Below are 19,980 nucleotides of genomic sequence, written 5' to 3'. Positions count from 1 at the left end.
GATGGTTCCCGGGATGGTTGTGTTATTTACGATGATTCGCCGTTTGGGAATCATCGGTTGTTATTTACTATGACTGGCCCGTTTGGGAGTCATAGGTTGTTTATACTCGATTATGGGAAATCCAGGAACTCATACCTACAGATTCAACAGTTTTAAAAGAAAAACTAAATATGTAACTAGAGTATTTGAAATCAATCGGAAATATGAGTATATATATAGATATTACTATGTTTATCACGAGGGGATTTAGAAAAGGAATTGTGAATTCCTATAAAGAAGGAACCGCTGTCGTCAATTCGGAGGCAGTTAAACTCTCTAGATTCAACCGTGGTGTACACCTTTCGGGTGGTGGGCCACCTTTAAAGGGATGCATCACTTTGGATGTAGTCCGGAATTCCTTTTCTACTTTTCTAGATAACCAATGCTTGTACGCGTGTCACTGTATGGTGATTAGCTTGTGTGGGGTTACATGCTACCTCGATGAGGTTTTAGACGCCGAGGTGAGAGTTTAGTCCACTCCTGGATGTGTCGATCCCTGAGTAGTCTGCGGTCGTCGAACGGTTGACCACCGTAAGTTAGGTGGACGGCCGTATGGGAATTATTGGTCACAGGCCCACCGAGCCCTAAAAGCTTTGGGGATTTTGTGTGTACAAACACAACAACGGCATTTCAAATCCCCTGCCGGTAAAATCGGGAAAAAAACGGTGCATGGTTCACCTTTGGAAAGTCTTGAACCGAGATTGCCTCAGGATCGGTACTAGTACTACCCTCACCATTCTAATAGGATCAATGACCACAATAGTTGTATGATGATTGTGAAAACTCTATTTTGTATATCAATGAAGCATGTCGAGATGATTTCTACTAGTTAGTGATGTATATATACATAGTCACAATATTTGAATACTATTATAGAAACCCTGCATGTTTTAAATGTTTTCTATAAGTAGACTATTTATTGGTTATGTGTGTTTCTACTGGGCATAGTTGTTGCTCATCCTACTTAACATTTCAGACGAGCCAGTTGCGGAGGAGGTTTTCCCTAACCCCAATGATGACGGTTATGGTGATTTGGGAGGATTTCCTTATGCTTGACGAGGACAGAGTCAAGTTCATACTTTTGGATGTATAGAGATAGTTTAGTCATTTTGGTTGTATATATATAGAGCTCCGCTCATTTTGATGTAATATTTGATGTATTTAAGTAGCAGTTACACTTACATAGTTGGTGGATGGGATTTGATGTTGTTTAGAAGGTTGGTTTGTATATATATGGTTGTTGGAAGGTTGTAGTTTAGGATTTCCAGGTTATGACAGGTTTATGACAGGTTTTAGGGTTTACGAACGTCGATTAAACAAAGGAAACTCTGCCGAAATTTCGGTAGAATCGGGGTGGTGTCGGCCTCGAGATTCATTCCACGTCCTCGGGATGTGTGTGTTGGGTCTCGAGGCGTGACATAACACAAGAAAGTACGATTACATTTTCAATAAAACAAATCCCTCTTTCCCCCTCACTTCTCTAACAAAAAACTTTTATTTTTTCTTATTAATTAATAAGAGTACTCAAGTAATAAATAGTTCTTCACTATAATGAACAACAAAAATAAACAATTTCTTTATTTATTGTGGCACTATTTGTAGCAATTATGTATCCTGCAATAGGACGTCAACACACATGCAATAGATATATAAATAAAATATTAGAAGTATAAACAAGAGAAAAGTGAGTGTAATCGATGGTAGAAAGCCACTTTTCGAACTTCGCTTAGGGCCCCCAAATAGCTTGAGTCGCCCTTGGTCATCTCTTAAATGGTCCATCATGAAAGTTAATTAATAATTTATTTCACTCGTTTTTTTAAGAACAATACTTAATCAACAAAATCTTGTAACTAATCTGTAAATGGTTTGTGTTGGCTATAAGATTTGTAACTCGCACTTTAAATAGGCATAACCCCCTCTCTTTCTGGTTTCTATTTTTTATACAATGGCTGTAGCGCAGGGAATTGGGTCGGGTAGACCCGAATTCGAATCCGAACCCGGGTCTATTTTTATATCTGTTTTTGCATTTGGGTTGGATACGAATACGAGTAATTCGGATACGATATAGATTCGGATATTTGTTTTGGGTAAATTATTAAAAAAATTCAAATTTTTAGTATTACCCGATCGAATATTATCGGATATTAGGTTCAGATTCAGATAGAAATATTTTAAGAAATTCGGATTCAGATTCGAATTGGGATACATGGGAACAATTAGGATATGGATTCGGATACAACCATATTCAACCCAAACCCAACCCGTTTCCTGCCCTAAATGGTGGACTATTGAAAACACTACTCTTTTGTTTTGTGTAGTTCTACTTACAAAGCTAGAAGGCTTTAAGTGCCATCTTAGAAAAGATTTGGCTCATATTCTGATCCTGACTGCAATCTGTAATAGTACAACAGATCGAGAAATATTACTTCAGATCGAGTTCCCTGCATTTATCATACTAAGGGCATCTCCAATGGGGGGTGTAAACCATATAGAGTGGAAATTTTACACCTCAAATATCAAAAAACTCTCTCCAATGGGGGTGCTAAACCGTAGGTAATAGTGTATTAGCTAATAGAGAGGGTGGGGAATTCCCCCTCTCGCTATTAGTTAATAAAAAGCACGGACGTCACTTAAAATAACGTTTGTTTAACTTAAAAACTCGGACGTCACTTCAACACATGTTTGAAGCTTTATTTTTTAACTCGGACGTCACTCCAAGTGACGTCCCAGTTTAAATTAAAGAGGGACGTCACTTGGAGTGACGTCCGAGTTTAAAATCTATTTTTTTTTACACTCTTCCATTGGAGAGTATAGAGTGTGGATATTTAGGGCATCTCCAATGGGGGGTGTAAACCGTATAGAGTGGAAATTTTACACTCCAAATATCAAAAAACTCTCTCCAATGGGGATGCTATACCGTAGGTAATAGTGTATTAGCTAATAGAGAGGGTGGGGAATTCCCCTCTCGCTATTAGTTAATAAAAACCAAAGCGCGACACTTTCGAACGACGTCCGAGTGAAAATAATTTTTCGGACGTCACTTGGAGTAACGTCCCTTTCTAATTCTAAAGTAATTTTTTAACTCGGACGTCACTCCAAGTGACGTCCCAGTTTAAATTAAAGAGGGACGTCACTTGGAGTGACGTCCGAGTTTAAAATCTATTTTTTTTTACACTCTTCCATTGGAGAGTATAGAGTGTGGATATTTATAAGCTATACAATACTATACAATTAGAGGTGTAAAATCCTAATGGCACCTACGTGGAGCCTAGGTGGAGGTGTAATTTTACACCCCCCATTGGAGATGCCCTTATGAGTTATACAATACTATACAATTAGAAGTGTAAAATCCTAATGGCACCTAGGTGGAGGTGTAATTTTACACCATTAAAGAGGGACGTCACTTGGAGTGACGTCCGAGTTTAAAATCTATTTTTTTTTACACTCTTCTATTGGAGAGTATAGAGTGTGGATATTTATAAGCTATACAATACTATACAATTAGAGGTGTAAAATCCTAATGGCACCTACGTGGAGCCTAGGTGGAGGTGTAATTTTACACCCCCCATTGGAGATGCCCTTATGAGTTATACAATACTATACAATTAGAAGTGTAAAATCCTAATGGCACCTAGGTGGAGGTGTAATTTTACACCCCCCATTGGAGATGCCCTAATGATAACAAATGAAGAAGTTAATGTATCCCATGGTGTAAATACCGCTCCCCCTAAGGGCATCTCCAATGGGGGTGTAAAATTACACCTCCACCTGGCTCCATGTAGGTGCCATTAGGATTTTACACCTCTAATTGTATAGTATTGTATAACTCATAAATATCCACACTCTATACTTTCCAATGGAAGAGTGTAAAAAATAGATTTTAAACTTCGGACGTCCACTCCAAGTGACGCCCCTCTTTAATTTAAACCTGACGCGTCACTTGGAGTGACGTTCGAAGTTAAAAAATAAAGCTTCAAACGTGTGTTAAAGTGGCGTCCGAAGTTTTTAAGTTAAAATGACGTTATTTTTAAGTGACGTCCGGGCTTTTTATTAACTAATAGCGAGAGGGGGAATTCCCCACCCTCTCTATTAGCTAATACACTATTACCTACGGTTTAACACCCCCATTGGAGAGAGTTTTTTTATATTTGAGGTGTAAAATTTCCACTCTATAAGGTTTACACCCCCCATTGGAGATGCCCTTATATATACCACGTAACCGTCAATTAAAATGTGCGCTGGCAGTATAAAAAGAGAAGTGTAAATACTATGATGAAATAAAAAACAGCGGGCAATGATGAATCATAAATAGAGTTTAGGTTCGAATTTTTGAAAATGCAAGTAGACAAGTAGTACCAACAAAATTGACTGCTCACTTCGATTTCTTATTGAATTAACCGGCCCACTTGGTATCGTTCGTAAAATCACGTCTCTCTGCTCTACCTCCATAGCTCCTACTTTCGCTCTCTCTCTTCCTCCCTCACCTCACACAGACAGGTAGAACAAGTCAAAGTTAAGACTTATAATTTTCTCCAAGCTGTAACCAATTGAAACATCTCTTTGATTTTGTTTTGTTAAGTTTGTCCAGAGACCTTAGCATATAGAGATAGTGCCTACTATTCATCTAAAGGATTGAAGGAAGATGAAACCATAAATAATCTGGTGGGTATAGTAGTCTAGCTAATGCAAGCTCATCAAATAGTGGGAGAACACTTGAGCCAAACTAATCCCATTATTTGCAACACCATTAATCAATACTCTTATAATTATCTAACACGCATGTCTGAAGTTTTTATTTGTTTTATAGGTTTCATGTCTTTCATCTTATTATTATTGACAAATTTTGTTTTTCATGATTGAATTTTGGCTTACTTCCTTATTTAAGGCTTACTCCCTTATTGAATTAAGGAGCCAATTAAAAACAGGTTATCATTCAAAGGTAGTTCTCCTGGTGCTTCATGTACAAGCATGCATAGCGAGGGATACACCTCAATTACTCCATCTTGTTGTTCTCCTAGTGCATAAATTCATCCATAGGCTTTTGACTGTTCACTCCCTGTTCTGTCAAGCTATCTTGTTGACTGTATATACCCCCACCCATTTCATCCATAGGTCTTAGCAGTCCTTCCCTGTTGGACTTTCTTGCTTCAAATTTTACTTTATTCTTGAGTGTCCGATGCAAGCAAATGAACATCTGCCAGTTGGCAGCAAGGTCAAGTTTCCAAATTCTTTTAATAGATTCGAATTTCGTTTTATTCTCAGGAAGAAAAATGTTTGTCAAAGACCGGCCAAGTGCTCTTTTGCTGAAGACCAAGCTCTCCTGCTTTAGGTAAGTCAATCTTTATATATATATTCTTTTTATGTTGCTTTTTTAATTGATAGAAAAAATTTGGGTTTTGATGTGTTAGTTCCATTGTATTTAATAGTTCCATTAGCGTTATTTGTTGTTGTAATGGTTTGATTTGTCAATGGGTTATATAAATATTTTAAAGCATGAGTTACGTAACTAGGACGTTATAGGTAAAAGAATGGATAAAAAAGCTTGGATGTTACAAAGAGAACTAGGATTTTATTTTCCTACATGATATTTTTTTTCTACGTGCTATTTGGGGAACTTGCTTTGGTCCCTTATTTTGAGTTATCTTTAGTGATTGTCTTTTATCATGCGGGGTTGAAAGCTCCTCATGTGGTTGCTATGTTTCTGTTTAGGGTTCTAGCTATAGGTGCCTTAAATACTGCGAGTTTTTCCTTAGTAATTCTTGTAGTGTTCTATGTCATTGTAAAAGGAATTTGTTGTGGTCAATGGTTTGTCATGGATAATTTTCTTCTCTCTGTACTTAACTGTAATTCTATATTTAGGGCCTCGTATTTGTAGTAACGTGATGTTCACAAGTCATGTGGGATTTATTGATTTATTGATGGCCAGTTTTGGGTGTTGGTATCTTGTCTATTTGTTAGTTCATTCTTTTTGGTGTTCTCCTCACACTAAAATCCCCAGTTCTAACATTTTTTCTATTGCTGGATTTATTTAGAGTAGTTACTAGTGTTAGTTTGATTGTATTCTTATAGGTGGAGCAGAATGTATGTGTAGATAGTATCACTAATTGGTATGTGGAATTATTAATGCTAGATCACAAGTAAAAGCATTAGTACTTGAATTATTTGAATTGATTATGGTGGGTATGGAACTGATTCTTCAAGTATATGGATATGGTGGTACGCTGCTTTGGAAACATCTTTATTTACAGTGTTTTAGGAAGCAAAGGGAGAAAGAGGTCTATGTCAGTATAAAGAGTGAGCACTCGCAGCGCGTGCGCGCGTGTGTGTCATATTTGGTGTAGAACAAACTCGATCTCTCTTATTCCTGTTTTACTGGAGAAAATCTGAAGAAGAACATCACCAGGTATGCTTTGTTATTAGTTGTTTTGGTGTATTGTTGTTGTTACAAGTTAGAACACGAAACATTGATGACCACTGATTATTATCAAATGAGTGCTCTGAAGGAAGACTTTTATTCTGAAATTTTGATCTAAGTTTGTTTCGATTTCTTCCTTTAATAGTTATATTCATGTAATTATTATTGTTGTTGAGTCACCATTAGAAACTTTTGGTATCGCAAAAGTGTTGATCATCTTCTTAGCAAGTTCTCTTGGGGAAAAAATTGTCCCGTTCCCTGTCTTCATGTGTGTCTGCCTTTTTTTCCCCCTCTACCTCTCCTTGTTACGGGGTTTAGCGATCCTTCTTACTCTCCCTCTTTTTTCTCTGCCTTCAACAACTTCTACGTCATCAACCCCACTCTGATTTTCTTTAAAACTCCATTTTTAATTTCTTCAAAGATTAAGGTCTGAACTTTCGCTCGTTCCACATATGGTTGGGAGGTCTTCTTGAGTCAGGTCACCAGAAAAAGCTTTTGTCATTGTATACGATCCATGTCTGGTTTTCAATTTCCTTCCCCTCTCTACACTTTCTCTCTTCAAAAATTTCACCCAGAATCGGCTCAAATCTTTATCTTCCCATTCTGATTTTCTTTTTTTTCACCCCAAATTTTATCTTCTCTATTTCATATTTCCTTGGGTGATGTTTGTCATCTGCCTCGAATACAGTCAGTCCACATTGTTAGTTTTAGATCTTTGGCGAGCATAATCCCTACATATGAGTGGCATCACAATGATGCTTATTCTTTATTAGGTTTCCACATATACTTCCCGCCACTCACTTATACAACTCCCAGATCGGCCTAATCCCTGACACCTAAAAATTGACTGTTGGGGGTATCCCAAGCTAATCCTTGCTAACGTTTTTTTTTTTGAAAAGTTAAGTTGGGGTTAAGGCTGACCCCCACCTGTTTTATTGATAATCAACTTGTTACATATGGAGTTCATGAGGCATCATCCTCATACATACCTTCCCTAAGAGTATAGTCATTAGAAGGAGGTTCGACAAAAACACAAGTTCTAAGGCCTCAAGCCTAACACCAAATCTATTCAAAGTACACCATTACTAGAAGTACCTCATTCCACCTACTTTCCTTTTCGAATTGTATTGTCAAGGCTGGGTGATCTTTCGAAACATGCTTTTGGGCCTTACCAAACTCTCGGAAGAAGGTTCCACAATGGATGCAAGCAAATGTCTGACCCATTCGCTCATCCCAAATCTCTTTAATATAACCATCAAGATGCTTAACCTTTTTCCTTGCTAACGTTAAACCATGGCTTGGATGGTAGAGTAGAATTTAAGTCTTGCACTATATGCTGTTGGAAGATCTCCTTAGGATGAATGTAGATCAGGTTGTACTGGTCGAGAGTAGAGGAATGCCTTGCCGCTCAGTTATCCTTCTAGTGTCTCATATATGCAGTAAGCTTCGTAGGTTGACTTCATCACAACCTGTCTACATTATACACCTCAATCGAGCAACTTCAGTGATTGCTTGATTGCTCATAACTGCACCATGTATCTAGGACAACTATGCCTTGTTATGAAAATCTACAGAACTTTGGGTGAAAGAAGCCTTTAGAAACTATAAATTTGCTAGAAATGCATCCTGAGGGCTTTAGAGGTTGAACTATTGAATAATTTCTATACGTATATACGTGGATTGAATTGTTTACTTATTCATCTGCTTGCTCCTTGCTGTAATCCTGAGCATTTGCTATTGTTCTCTACTTATTCGTTGGACGCTTTTACTGGCCAATGAGGCAACAAGCCAATAAGGGAGAGGCCACTCATTAAAAGGCAAGGCAAACTGGTTAGAGTTAACTAAAGTGAAAATTAGGACAGGTAAACTGAGAAATGAAAAAGAAAAGAAAAGAAAACATGTTTAAGTGTTAACCAGTGTTAAAAAATAAACGCTTAACTGTGTCAAGGTACAGTTGGTACTTGGTACTCAAATCACTTCTGTCCCAATCTCTCTTAGGAACATATGCTCTGCTTTAGTTAGGCAATCACCTTTTGTTATTCTTTCCCTTTGTGGCTCTGTCTCTAACTATGTACTTGTTTTCTTCTTTAGATTTTTCTAAAACAAAATCAGGTTTGTTTTGCTATTATACGTAACGTCATCTTTTCATCACAGATATTATGCATATAACTGCCCGTGTCAAGGTACAGTTGGTACTTGGTACTCAAATCACTTCTGTCCCAATCTCTCTTAGGAACATATGCTCTGCTTTATTTAGGCAATCACCTTTTGTTATTCTTTCCCTTTGTGACTCTGTCTCTAACTATGTACTTGTTTTCTTCTTTAGATTTTTCTAAAACAAAATCAGGTTTGTTTTGCTATTATACGTAACGTCATCTTTTCATCACAGATATTATGCATATAACTGCCCCTTGCATGACATGGCTTGCTATTCTTTGGGGCCATATGTTCAGCTTATTTACTCAAATCGAGGCAGTCGATCTCCTAATGAAATTATCATGGACATATTTAGTAGACTTCCTGCTCGTTTAATCTTCCAGTGCCGTCATATCAGTGCTACGCTTCAGACATTGACTTCATCACAATCTTTTGTTAATATGCACCTTGATCGAAAGCAACTTTAGTAATTGCGATCCATCGCCGTCCATTTCAGTATTAGCTACAGCAGTCAAAATGGTATCTACAAGGATAAAGTTTTAATGTATTTCATTGATGGCAAAAATAAGGAGATAGTTCCAAAAAGCATGCACATTAGTTTCAGCTATACGGGGTACTCAATGCTTTTTCTTTATGGTTCCTACAATGGGTTGCTTCTGTTTGAAAACTCCATCATTTATATTTTGTGGAACCCAGTAACAGAAGAACAGACTATTGTGAAGAAACCGAGTACAGTCTCGACTCGTGGATTTTTCTTCAACCCAAAGACAAGGGAATACAAAGTTCTTTATGTGGAGCTCCTCCTAGGTTTAAGCTTCCAGTTTACGTTATATAGTTTGGCTACCAGGTGCTCAGGGAAAATTGCCAAATGTTCTCACCCTCCATGGGTTAAAGCCCCGGTAATCCTGAATGGTGCTTTGCATTGGGTAGTGGATAGATTTTATTACGAGCGTCTATATCGTCGCTCCCTGTTGTTTTCTGAATCCATTCTATTGTTTGATATGAATACTGAGACTATCCGTACAATGGCCCGACCAGGAGATCAATATGGTACCAGAGTAGATAATACATACGTGCACCTCTTGAAGAAGGAAGGTTCTTTATGTTTTTGTGACACTTCATCGTATCCGAGTACGAATTTTTGGGTCCTTGAAGACTATGCAGAAGAGGTTTGGATAAAAACACATGCAATCAATCTTGAACCATTACGCCCATGTAGTTCGGATAAGCCATATTATCTTCGAAGTGCTCCAAATATTGAGAATGATGAATTGTTATTGATATGGGGATGGTTTTTGTTTCGTTACAATCTGAAATTTAATGTGTTTAAGAAATTTAAAATGGGAGATGAGGAGAAGGAAGGTGTAATATTCAACTTTGTCGAACATAGAAATAGTCTTGTTACCTTGCGTACTGACTAAAAAAAACTGTTTCCTTGAAAATTCAATCCGAGAATGATTGTGGTAATTTTATTCTACATCTTTTTGTTTGTGATATGTAAGGAAAGATAGAGATCAATCTATTCCATAGGAAGGGAATTCTATATGTTTTACTCTCAATAACTCTAGCTTTGGAGACCGGCAATATTTTACAGGATTTTATTTTATAGTTTATTAAGTTCCAATTTATGTGTTTTTCCAGCAACTCTGATCATCAGTAGAACCCGTTAACTTAAAGCATTCTTTCCGATATGTAGACAACTAGAAAGAGTTTCACGATGTTATAGACACGTTTCAGAATCTGAAATAATAGCAACTAAGAACAAAATAATGAAGCTAGAGGCAAATGGTGCTGTGGATGTAGGCGTGTAGCTAGCCAATAATATGGTTTCATGATGATAGAGACAGATTCCTAGACCTGATACTCAGGTATAAGTCGACTTGACTACTAGAGAACCTTGATTCAACTTTCAGATTCAACTACTTTAAAAAGGAACTCACTGCTAATGCAGATTAATATTCGATTCTGTATTTAGTTGATTGTGTGATTATGTCATGTGAAACTTCCAACACATGATACGTTCTATGTTGAAACTAACCATTACAACAATAAACCGCCATGCAAGGCTCAATTCAGTAATTCAGAAGATACTCTGTCAACAGTCAAGCATAGTGCATGCATGAAATTATTTTACAATGAAATTGTTCTCCCCTGCTTCATAAGCAAATCTGCATAACATAGTAAAGTTCACAGTCAGTCATTGTTAAAAGAAATAAAATAGGTAGAATGACAATTGGCAATGTAGAATCCCCTACCGAAGGACGCCCATGATATTTAGCTGACGTTTATGAATAGTTTCTCAATGTTCTTACCTATTCAAATAAATAACGCAAGCTTCATAAATTTTTGACTTATAAATGAAAAAAGAAAGAAGAAATTTTAAAGCAACGTTGTCTCACATTGTTTTTGTCCCTGGTAGCTGTGGTAAGCACTGATTGTGATGAACCCAAAGACCGGGAGCAAAGAAAAAAAGAGATACCACCACTTCTTGCACTCGGTTGCTATTGTAGACTCAATTTCAATTCTAGCATTGTCTAATCGCTTATTCCCTTAAGATTCGTTGTTTAAGCGTTCAGTGGTATCTGGTGGAATACTGTAGATACAGTTTTGGAAAGTTTCATAAAGCAGGTATGGTGAACCAAATCCATTTCTACCTCCACAAATACTAGGAACATTATCTAGACGAAGTTATACATTCACCTTCACCGCAGAAACTAAAGCCTTTTGGAAACAGATAACTATATAAAGCAAGTGAAGCTAATCTGTCCCATAGATAGATATAGGGGGTGCGTAAAAACCTACCTTCAAAGTTTTTTGACAATCTTGAGAAATTAAACAAACTGATTATTTTTGACGCGACAAATATAATATGCTTGTGAGGCTCCAATGTTTTATTACTGCAAAAATTTCATTTCTAGTAATAGTTACCTGATCAATTGTCTCATACTTGGAAGGTGGTGTTCTATAACTTCTCTTTAATCTTTCCATTGGAGGAGCTGTATACACTCTACTCATCTTATTCTTCAAAACAGTATAGAGTTGTTTTTCTGTAGTCCATGAACCTGGTTTAACATTCTCAGGCTCTGAAAAGGAGAACCAGCCCAATGCTTCGGGTTTCATTGTTTCGACAGGAGACAACAATTCAAAGCGCGAAGATAAGGGCGGGTGAATGCAGTAGGAACAACCTTTAAATCCTCTAATGGCTGACCCACCTCTGCCTTTAAATTTCAAATAACTTAACATTACACTAGTTAGATTCACAGCCTTCTTTCCATTGTTCTTCACTATGACTGCTGTTGCCATGCTTAGAGGATAAAGTGAGACAATGTAGGTTACATCAAGAGTTCCACATGTGCAGTTGAGTTCAACCTACAAAAGCAGGACCAAGAGAAACTGATCCATAAAAATTCTCCTTTAAGCACTCAACTATTTACCAACTAAACTTCTAGAGATATGAAGCAATACCTGAAGAGCATCAATGGAATCTGCGTCGACATCTGCAACAATCCAGTCCGACGTACATACCGGAGTTCCTTTCGAATTGGTTTCGGAAACTTCATTAAGGACTAAACCAATCCCGCCTTTCATAGAATCTAATTCACCAGGGACAGTATATAGAACTTCTTCAAACTCGTCGTCTTGCCAGTAAACTTTGGGTTTGTAGGAGGTAACATGGCCATTGGATATCTGAAGAGAAAGGGAACTTCCATTTCTAACTGTCATTTCTACATTGCCGGAGTCAGTAAATTTGATGCCTTTACGACCGAACTTCTCGTCGAGTGTCTGTGTAGTGAACTGTGTTGGCGCTGTTGTTGTAGATGAAGAAGCCTTAATTGAATTAAGCTTGGGGTTGGGGAGAGGGAAAGATAGGAGTGAAGCCATTGGAAGTCCTCTGTTTTCAGAGTCCACACATTGCTCTTACTCATCCTCACTATCTTGTTTGGTAGCAGTACTTGGTTTAAAAGTTTAAATTTATTTTCTATATTTCTTACGCACCCCCCTCCTCCTCTGTTTCTTACTTAAACCTTCGGTATAGAACCAAGTCAAGCCATATGAACATTTTATGAACTCACTGGCCATACGTTATCACCCTCCACTTGTTGGACCTAGTCACTTAGACAAGAAAAATGTATCAATTAGATGTAGTATCAAACGATAATGTAGCGGTTAGATCAAGGACTGATAATATCAAAAACAACCTAGCCATTGCAACTCGTAAAATTATGACAAATTTCGTATGTGTTGATTACTGATTTTAACAAAAGGTTTTCATGACATTGTGGTACTCATTTTCCCTGAAAACCATGTGGCCGATAGGGCATTGGAGAAGGAAAGTGTAGCCATTCCAATTCTTAAAAATTTGACTACTTTGATCTGATAACATGTTACATGGTAGCATTATGGCACACATTTTCCCTGAAAATTTGTTTCCATTCAAGTTTAAGATGAATGTACTATGGAAATTACATTTTTCCTGTTGCTTTTTGGCACTTTCTGGACAAAGAATTAGTGGCTGGGCCAAGTGAACGAGACATGTAACTTCCTGGCTATATTATGGCATGACATTAACTCAAATAAAAATCATAATTCTACCTTATCATTGCAAAAAATGGTAAGACTATTAGTTTTTCTTTCGTATAAATAGAAGAACAATTGAACTTCATCGACTTTAGCTGGAGATTCTTTAGTGGTTGCACGTTGCTTTCATCGGTCTCTGCCTGCTTACGGGGTATTTTGATTATACAAAATAACTTTTTTTCTTATCTCAATTACTTAATACGTACTTCTATGATATCAATGCAAAAAATGGTAGGAGAGGTGGTTTTTTTCTTTTCTAAGAGTAGGAGGAGAAATTAACTTCACCTTACTTTAGCTAGAGAGATTGTTTACGCGTTGTTGCATATAGCTTTCATTGGTGTCTGCTTGGTTTTTGTTTATTTTGATTATAAAAGATGCCTTTATTTTCTTTTCATATTTACATGCATTCAGTAATATCATACTTCAACAGCAGTAAACGAGGGGCCTATATATAAGAGTAATGTGTTTCAGAATTCTCTCCATCCCCACATTTCTACTCTAAAGCACCGAATGGCTTCTTTCAATCTCCTCCACCTTGCATTATGTTTCTCTTACTTTATGTTGTTCACCTTTGTGTCAGCTGATGATCACAATAATGTCTCTGCTCTCAACTTTGTGTCACCTGCTGCTGATAGTAACGTCTCTGCTCCCACTTATGTGTCCCCTGATGCTTACAAAAATCTCTCTGTTCCTACCAAGTATTATGAACCCCTTGCACCCTCACCTAGTTCTTTTGACTACTATATCTTTGCTCTTCAATGGGGGGTCAGTGTATGCAACGCAGCAGGAACACATTGCCTTCGAAAAGACCGTGGACATCCCATGTTTACAATCCACGGTCTCTGGCCCTCAAAGCTTAAAGGAGCTCCTAAGTGTGACCAAAGCGATATATTTGACCTTAAGCTGGTAAATTATTTATTTGTCAATGAATTTGATGATGTAAATCTTACTAGTACAAATGGTAATCAATTTCTTGTACAGGTTAAAGATTTGCAGGGAAAGTTGGATATCGCCTGGCCCGACGTACAAAATCTTGACAATGCCAAATTTTGGGGCGAGCAGTGGAAGAAACACGGGACTTGTTCGGGGCTAAAGCAGCATGAGTATTTTGAAAAAGCTTTGACTTTGTTTGATAATATTAACCTTCGCGACCGTTTATTCCAACTTAAGCCTGTGTTGGGGAACTTCGGGGAAAATACAACTTACAGTCTCTGCTGAATGCTTACGATAAAACTTATAATGTGAAACCACGCATTTTGTGCAATACCAACTCAGTCGGCAAGCAGCAGATACAAGAGTTCCGACTGAACATAAGTACCAATGAGGTTGAATTAACGATAAACAATGAAGAACTCAAGAATTGTCCCAAGCCGGATGCTGATCTCCCACGTTGAAGTGTGGATAAATGATTTAGTGAACTGTGTATCAAATTATGTTTTAATAAGAACTGTTATGAGGTGTTTTACAATTGGCAAGTTTCTTTCACTCAGTTTCTAATTGGAATGTCACTTGGCTTTCTGAAGAATCTTATAGTGCACCCTGAACTAGTACCTCCCTCCAAGAGTCAGTCTCCACGGCACCTCAAACACCTTCTATAGACACCTCTGAAGGGAGTCTTCTTATCAATAAACATCTTGAGCTGATAGCCAGAGTTCAAGGACCTTGGCATGCCCGCCATTTAAAACAGGCTTGCCAATGAAAAAAAAGGAACCTTGGCATGCAGTTTGGCCCTCGTAGGTAAAACTAGGCAACACATTTGGAATACAACAAACTTACTCAAATTCACCCACGCCAAAATGTCAGCAGCCATCATGATGTTTTAGCAACTTTTGCCCCCCAAATCAAGATTGTTTAAGATCAGACTCAAATCATTAGTCAGGCTCCAAGTACCTACCAAGTGACTACAATAGTAATCAAATATGAAAAAACTCAACAGAGGTAACATCATACTAGCAGTGGGATGGTGCATCGGCAAGTTGTGTACACAGATGACCAATAATATTACTACGCCATCGATTGCTACGTTACTTTCAAAAGCACACGAAGATGGAAAACGAAACAAACAATATCAAAGGGTACGAAGGTATCTTGGGTCATATCTTAGTATGGCACCCTTCGTCTATTCCGCCTGCTTTGCAAGCTACTCATCCACTCCCTTTACTTGTCTCTGAGTCATTTCATCTATTGCATCTCGTCTGCCTTCATCGTAATTTACTTTGGGTAGGAAAAAAACTTTAAAACATTATTCCAACCATATTCATATCTGCCAGCAGCCAAATCTGAAACAGGGTTTCGTCAGTATTCTCTGGAAACCCAGCTGTCAGTGGATTGCTAGAAGGCGCTGACCGCCATTCGTTCGTCCAATCATGCCACCTGATATGCTTTAATTAAACATTCAAAAGAAATACTAATAATTCCAATAACAATGTTTTAACCCGCTACTGTTTTCGAAGAACTAAAGAAATTGTAGTTTTCTTTGTATCACAAAATATCTGTCAATAGACCTACACTTAATTTATCATGCCATTCAAAGTAAAACCAAATAATAACCCTCCCATGGCTTCAGAATTCCCTATACATTCAAAAACGAGGTAATTACGCACATTTTGGCATCTGAGCGCTTAACATTGAAGCTGAACATATGAACCTGATTAAACAAATCTGCCTACCAAGAGTACCAACCATAAACAATAATATATTGTGAAATTTTCAGTACAGAAATAGACGCACAGTAACTTGAACACAACAGCCATCCTAGCTACAGAAAAAACTAAAGGCACTCACAATATAACATATATGATTCAGACAGACATGAGACTAAACAATCTAAACACCGGACAGCGATATAAGGCCTGCTAGGCCAGTACCATATGCTAGTAAGCAAACAGCACGAGTAGCTTTGAACCATCTTTTCCTCTTCCATCAAAAAGATTTTGTTGCTCTAGGATTCTACACAATTAGATTCTGGATTTGGATCGTGCAAAGGCTAACGCTGACCAGTGTTCTACCTAATCAATAATTAGAAGTTTAGTTAATGAAATCTAAATGTTAAAATCCATCAGAAACCATGCAGGTAAAAGTGCATGGGAATCAATAATAACAAATTAAATGAAGAGTACAAAAGCGAAAGGCACGTTTTTTTCCTCTAACAAGAGATAGGCACTTGGACCATGGCAGATACCTTATTCCGACACAGACCAATAACCATTCTCAAAAGCAGGTCGAAAGCCATACAACCCCAACAACAAAATAAAAGGCATGCTATTGATATCTGGCTACCTCACCCAAACCAATAAACCAATCCTTTTAAAATAAGAAGAACCTGCAAAACCTAAAATACACTCCAACAGTCATAAATAATGCCAAAACCTAAACCATGCCTATCATATACCAAAACCTAAACCATGCTTCCATCCATTTCTAATACCAAATAACCTGGTCCATAACCACTGCTATTTTTTATTTTTTATTTTATTTTTTTTCCTGTTTCCTTTATTGATGAATGATAATTTCATTCATATGAAAATTAATTTCATCAACCCCTTAAACCATCGGCAAGAAGCTAACTGAAAGATGTCAAAACCCAAATACACCCCAATCCCCAACCAACCTATCTCCGACTCTTGACCTCCGAAGAGATCTCCAAAACAACACCTTCCGTCAAAGCTTTGTTGTGACTGGCGCTTCACCTCCAGTACTCTCTCTGTTTCCTCCTCCCCTAATCTCTCTCCCTGTCTTTGCTTTCCCCACATTAAACATCCTTTCCCACCACCTCACTGAACAGTCTTTTGTATACAATGTAGAAAACCAAATTAAGGTCATAGAGTAAGAAACTTAGAAACAAACCAAAACCGAAAAATTTACATGAAAAAACCAAAAGGCTCTAATAAAATGTATTCACCCTAGATAATCCAAATATATTTCTTTGAGAGAACGCGATGAAGCGAATTGAAGAGAAGACGGCGTCACAAGTCATCAACATCAAGAAAACATAAAAAATCCATGCACCAATAAGTCCCATGCGTCCAAGAGCCAACGAACGTCTACTTTGTTCATTTTGATCGTAGTTTTATACAATTGTTGCTCTAGCTTATGAAGCAAAAAATAGCAGATTCCTAGTCTACTAGGTTGGTTGCTAAGCAAGCAATCCACCTCTAACATATAAAGGCTTGCAGTTGCAGACCTGTTGTATTTAGTTCTAGCAATGCCTAATCATTTTGGAGAGACTACTTTTTATCAATTAAGAAAGATTAAATTTGGTTTCTCTAAAGAATTTGTTTTTCGATGAATCAAGAATTTAATCGAGAGATTTAGGGTTTATTAAGCAAAAACCTATCCCTAGTATTTAACCATGTGAGTCGACAAGATTGCATTAGATCAAAGCAAAATAACAGCACAGGGAAATTTTAAGAACAGAATATTGAGTGGTACAAAGTGTGCATTAGTTTGAGATAAATCAGATAATAGCCAAGAAGTATCAAGTTTGGCCACAAAGACATGAAAGATTTTGTTTAGGAATACAGAAGCAATAAAAGGTTGAGACTCGCAAACATAAAACAACAATTTAAAAAGATTACAGCAGTAGTGGCAGTAGTTATGGATTCACAAACTGAATATAAAAATGTAAATCATACAGCCTAAAAAAACAATATACTGGCAAATAAATTAGTAAAATTCACAAACACCAAATCCTCATCCTATGCCATAAATCATAAGATGTGTTTGTAAGTTTAGAATATGAAGAATGTCAAAAGGTGAAGAGAACATGAGAGACCTGGTAAACAATTTTTTAGATTGCTTGCAGTACAAAATAAAGAATTAGGAACTAAAGGAGGACCCGATTTCTTATTCATTCAAATTTATCATCTTCTCATAATCACAAACATCCAGTCAAGCCATAAAAAGCCAAAATATACAAGAAAGTCAAGATATCAATTAGTGCAAAAAGTTAATTTCTTACTTGTTCGTCCAGATAAGCAGAATATATTATCTGAACAAAGCCTACTTGATTGATAGAGGTCAAAAGTAAGAGAATAGTGTCATACCGCATAAGTCTCCCTATCAGCTGCATTACTTCCTCCTTTGATTGAGACTAGGCTCTCTTTGTATGCAGCAACCTCTAAATAAATAGGATTCCTTAAATCACTATGCACATCAACTTTTTATTTTCTTCGTAACAAGGTTGTATGTGCATATCTGTTGATTCCAGACTATCAGAAAAAACTCTCCATTCATTGAAAGCCCTATCTTTCTAGCAGCATATGGAATATGTCTAGATATTGTAAAGGGCCCAACGGTGTACAATTTAGTCCAGGAATCTTTGACACCGTATTCATTCAACACCCATATTTCACACTCCCAAGGCCTCCAGTCATCAGTGAAATCACAAAAAGCTTCCACATTATAAATGCAAGCAAGGTTTTCCCTTAAGATAACTAAACATGGAAAATCAACAGTCTCAACATCCGGTAATGGTAGAGACCCAAACACCACGTTTCTAAAATCAAATGTGAGAACGTATTTTTCAGGTAACCTCTTATGTTGTGGAAAATCATCATTTACTACCAACCAGCAATATGTTCCATTCCTGTATGGTGCTTTCGGATCAGAAAGGATAGCAATAACAGGTGAAACCGCGTCTATAATATTCCACGAATCAGTACTCAAGTTGTATGCCTCAGCTGGGCTCTGTGTCCGGACATCGGGTTGTTTACACAAACTGAAAAACCTCACCACCTTGTAATCATTACTTTTATCATCGAAACCAAATCCAATGCAGATGTCTAGACTGAAGTAACCATCTTCTGGTTGATAAGGGAATGGGGATTTTGATAGAAGTCTCACATGTTTCGTTGCAGGATTCCATAGAAAAATATCACTTGAAAATCTATTATATAGGCAAACAATGCCGTTACAAGAAGCCACTATACTTAGGCCGATATTGCCGAATGTTCTGTTACAATTAGGGGGATGATTAATGCTATCATTATACAAGTTGACATTACAACAGTCTGGTAAATCCAGTTTTACGGACGCCTCTAATGAGTTACCAGAAAGTAAGGAAACATAAAGATCGGGATTAGGAGAAGGTCTACCAAACGCGCTAGGGGGGTCCATAACAATGAAACTGTAGTTATTATAGTCATCCTTGAAATGATGTTGATTAACAAAACTAGAGCTCTCAATGAGAGCGCGCCACGACTTGCAGACCGACTTGAATCTCAAAAGAGACGCAACGGGTAGACATAACAGAATGTAAAACACCACATCCTCTGGCAAAACAACGTTGCTCGTCGTTATTATTGCCATTCACTCTCTAATTACTCTTAAAAAAGAGATAATATAATAATAACAATAATGAAACGCTAAGCCAGAGTCAAATTGTACCTGGGAAAGACACTCTGATTTTGCAAATTGAGATTCTCTGCCTCTGGTATATAATTATATATATAGTCAGCGATTACGTGTCAGAACTCAGAAGTCTTAGTTAGTATTCGGATGGGTTTTTATATTGAAATCCAAGCCCAACTTATGTTTTTGCTTGAGCCCAGTAGCCCGAGTTGCTTGTATAGTTGTATTCCAAGTGTGTGGAGTTTGAGTGTACGACTGTACGTTAATGTGGATATGTTTTTTTTTTCGATGTTAACTTACCCATATTATAGCTACTAGCATCATGCACATGCGATGCACGTGTTCACATTATACGCTTATCACATTGGTGAGAAATTCAAGAGCTTTAGGTATTATGGGAAAAAGATGGCTTAGCATTATCACAGGGAAACACCTATGTT

At 37.4% G+C, this 19,980-nt stretch overlaps 2 protein-coding genes, 2 long non-coding RNA genes and 1 pseudogene across 8 annotated transcripts; 2 read left to right on the top strand and 3 right to left on the bottom strand.

Annotated features, from left to right (window-relative positions):
• The first annotated feature begins 4,553 nt into the window (after positions 1 to 4,553).
• On the top strand, positions 4,554 to 9,348 carry LOC147483974 (uncharacterized). 2 transcript variants are annotated; one of them, XR_015206434.1, is made up of 4 exons: positions 4,554 to 4,701; positions 5,302 to 5,368; positions 6,288 to 6,442; positions 8,844 to 9,348. It is a non-coding gene; the product is annotated as an uncharacterized LOC147483974 (long non-coding RNA). The 2 variants fall into 2 exon arrangements; XR_015206435.1 differs by having other exon boundaries at positions 6,109 to 6,442.
• Positions 9,349 to 10,557: 1,209 nt separating this feature from the next.
• Positions 10,558 to 11,285, bottom strand: LOC147483973 (uncharacterized). Its single transcript, XR_015203467.1, has 3 exons — positions 11,011 to 11,285; positions 10,867 to 10,923; positions 10,558 to 10,779 (listed from the first exon to the last, which is right to left on the bottom strand). It is a non-coding gene; the product is annotated as an uncharacterized LOC147483973 (long non-coding RNA).
• A 170-nt stretch (positions 11,286 to 11,455) lies between these two features.
• Positions 11,456 to 12,531, bottom strand: LOC147483972 (photosynthetic NDH subunit of subcomplex B 2, chloroplastic pseudogene; annotated as a pseudogene). Its single transcript, XR_015205539.1, has 2 exons — positions 12,077 to 12,531; positions 11,456 to 11,980 (listed from the first exon to the last, which is right to left on the bottom strand). The product of XR_015205539.1 is annotated as a photosynthetic NDH subunit of subcomplex B 2, chloroplastic pseudogene (transcript).
• Positions 12,532 to 13,540: 1,009 nt separating this feature from the next.
• On the top strand, positions 13,541 to 15,718 carry LOC147483971 (intracellular ribonuclease LX-like). Its single transcript, XM_086580316.1, has 2 exons — positions 13,541 to 14,095; positions 14,171 to 15,718. Exons 1-2 carry the CDS (start codon positions 13,700 to 13,702, stop codon positions 14,405 to 14,407), a joined length of 633 nt encoding a protein of 210 aa, XP_086436442.1. The 5' UTR covers positions 13,541 to 13,699; the 3' UTR covers positions 14,408 to 15,718.
• Positions 15,719 to 15,862: 144 nt separating this feature from the next.
• Positions 15,863 to 19,664, bottom strand: LOC147483970 (F-box/kelch-repeat protein At3g23880-like). Of its 3 annotated transcripts, none has more exons than XM_086580315.1 (2): positions 18,150 to 19,664; positions 15,863 to 16,197 (listed from the first exon to the last, which is right to left on the bottom strand). In XM_086580315.1, the coding sequence occupies exon 1, from the start codon at positions 19,496 to 19,498 to the stop codon at positions 18,344 to 18,346; it is 1,155 nt and encodes a 384-aa protein (XP_086436441.1). In that variant the 5' UTR covers positions 19,499 to 19,664; the 3' UTR covers positions 15,863 to 16,197; positions 18,150 to 18,343. The 3 variants fall into 3 exon arrangements, with proteins under 3 accessions (XP_086436441.1, XP_086436439.1, XP_086436440.1); XM_086580313.1 differs by having other exon boundaries at positions 18,235 to 19,663; XM_086580314.1 differs by having other exon boundaries at positions 15,863 to 16,193; positions 18,235 to 19,663.
• Between the last annotated feature and the right edge of the window lie 316 nt (positions 19,665 to 19,980).

This window comes from Coptis chinensis, chromosome 8 (assembly GCF_015680905.1).
Source record: "Coptis chinensis isolate HL-2020 chromosome 8, ASM1568090v1, whole genome shotgun sequence".
NCBI lineage: Eukaryota > Viridiplantae > Streptophyta > Magnoliopsida > Ranunculales > Ranunculaceae > Coptis > Coptis chinensis.
This window is presented reverse-complemented; position numbering and strand designations above follow the sequence as displayed.

What these genes read in the sequence shown, in the direction of transcription:
- LOC147483971 (XM_086580316.1), top strand. Translation starts at nt 13,700, where the DNA reads ATGGCTTCTTTCAATCTCCTCCACCTTGCATTATGTTTCTCTTACTTT. An exon ending in ATATATTTGACCTTAAGCTG is followed by an intron (nt 14,096 to 14,170) that starts GTAAATTATTTA and finishes TTTCTTGTACAG; the next exon opens with GTTAAAGATTTGCAGGGAAA.
- LOC147483970 (XM_086580315.1), bottom strand. Translation starts at nt 19,498, where the DNA reads ATGGCAATAATAACGACGAGCAACGTTGTTTTGCCAGAGGATGTGGTG.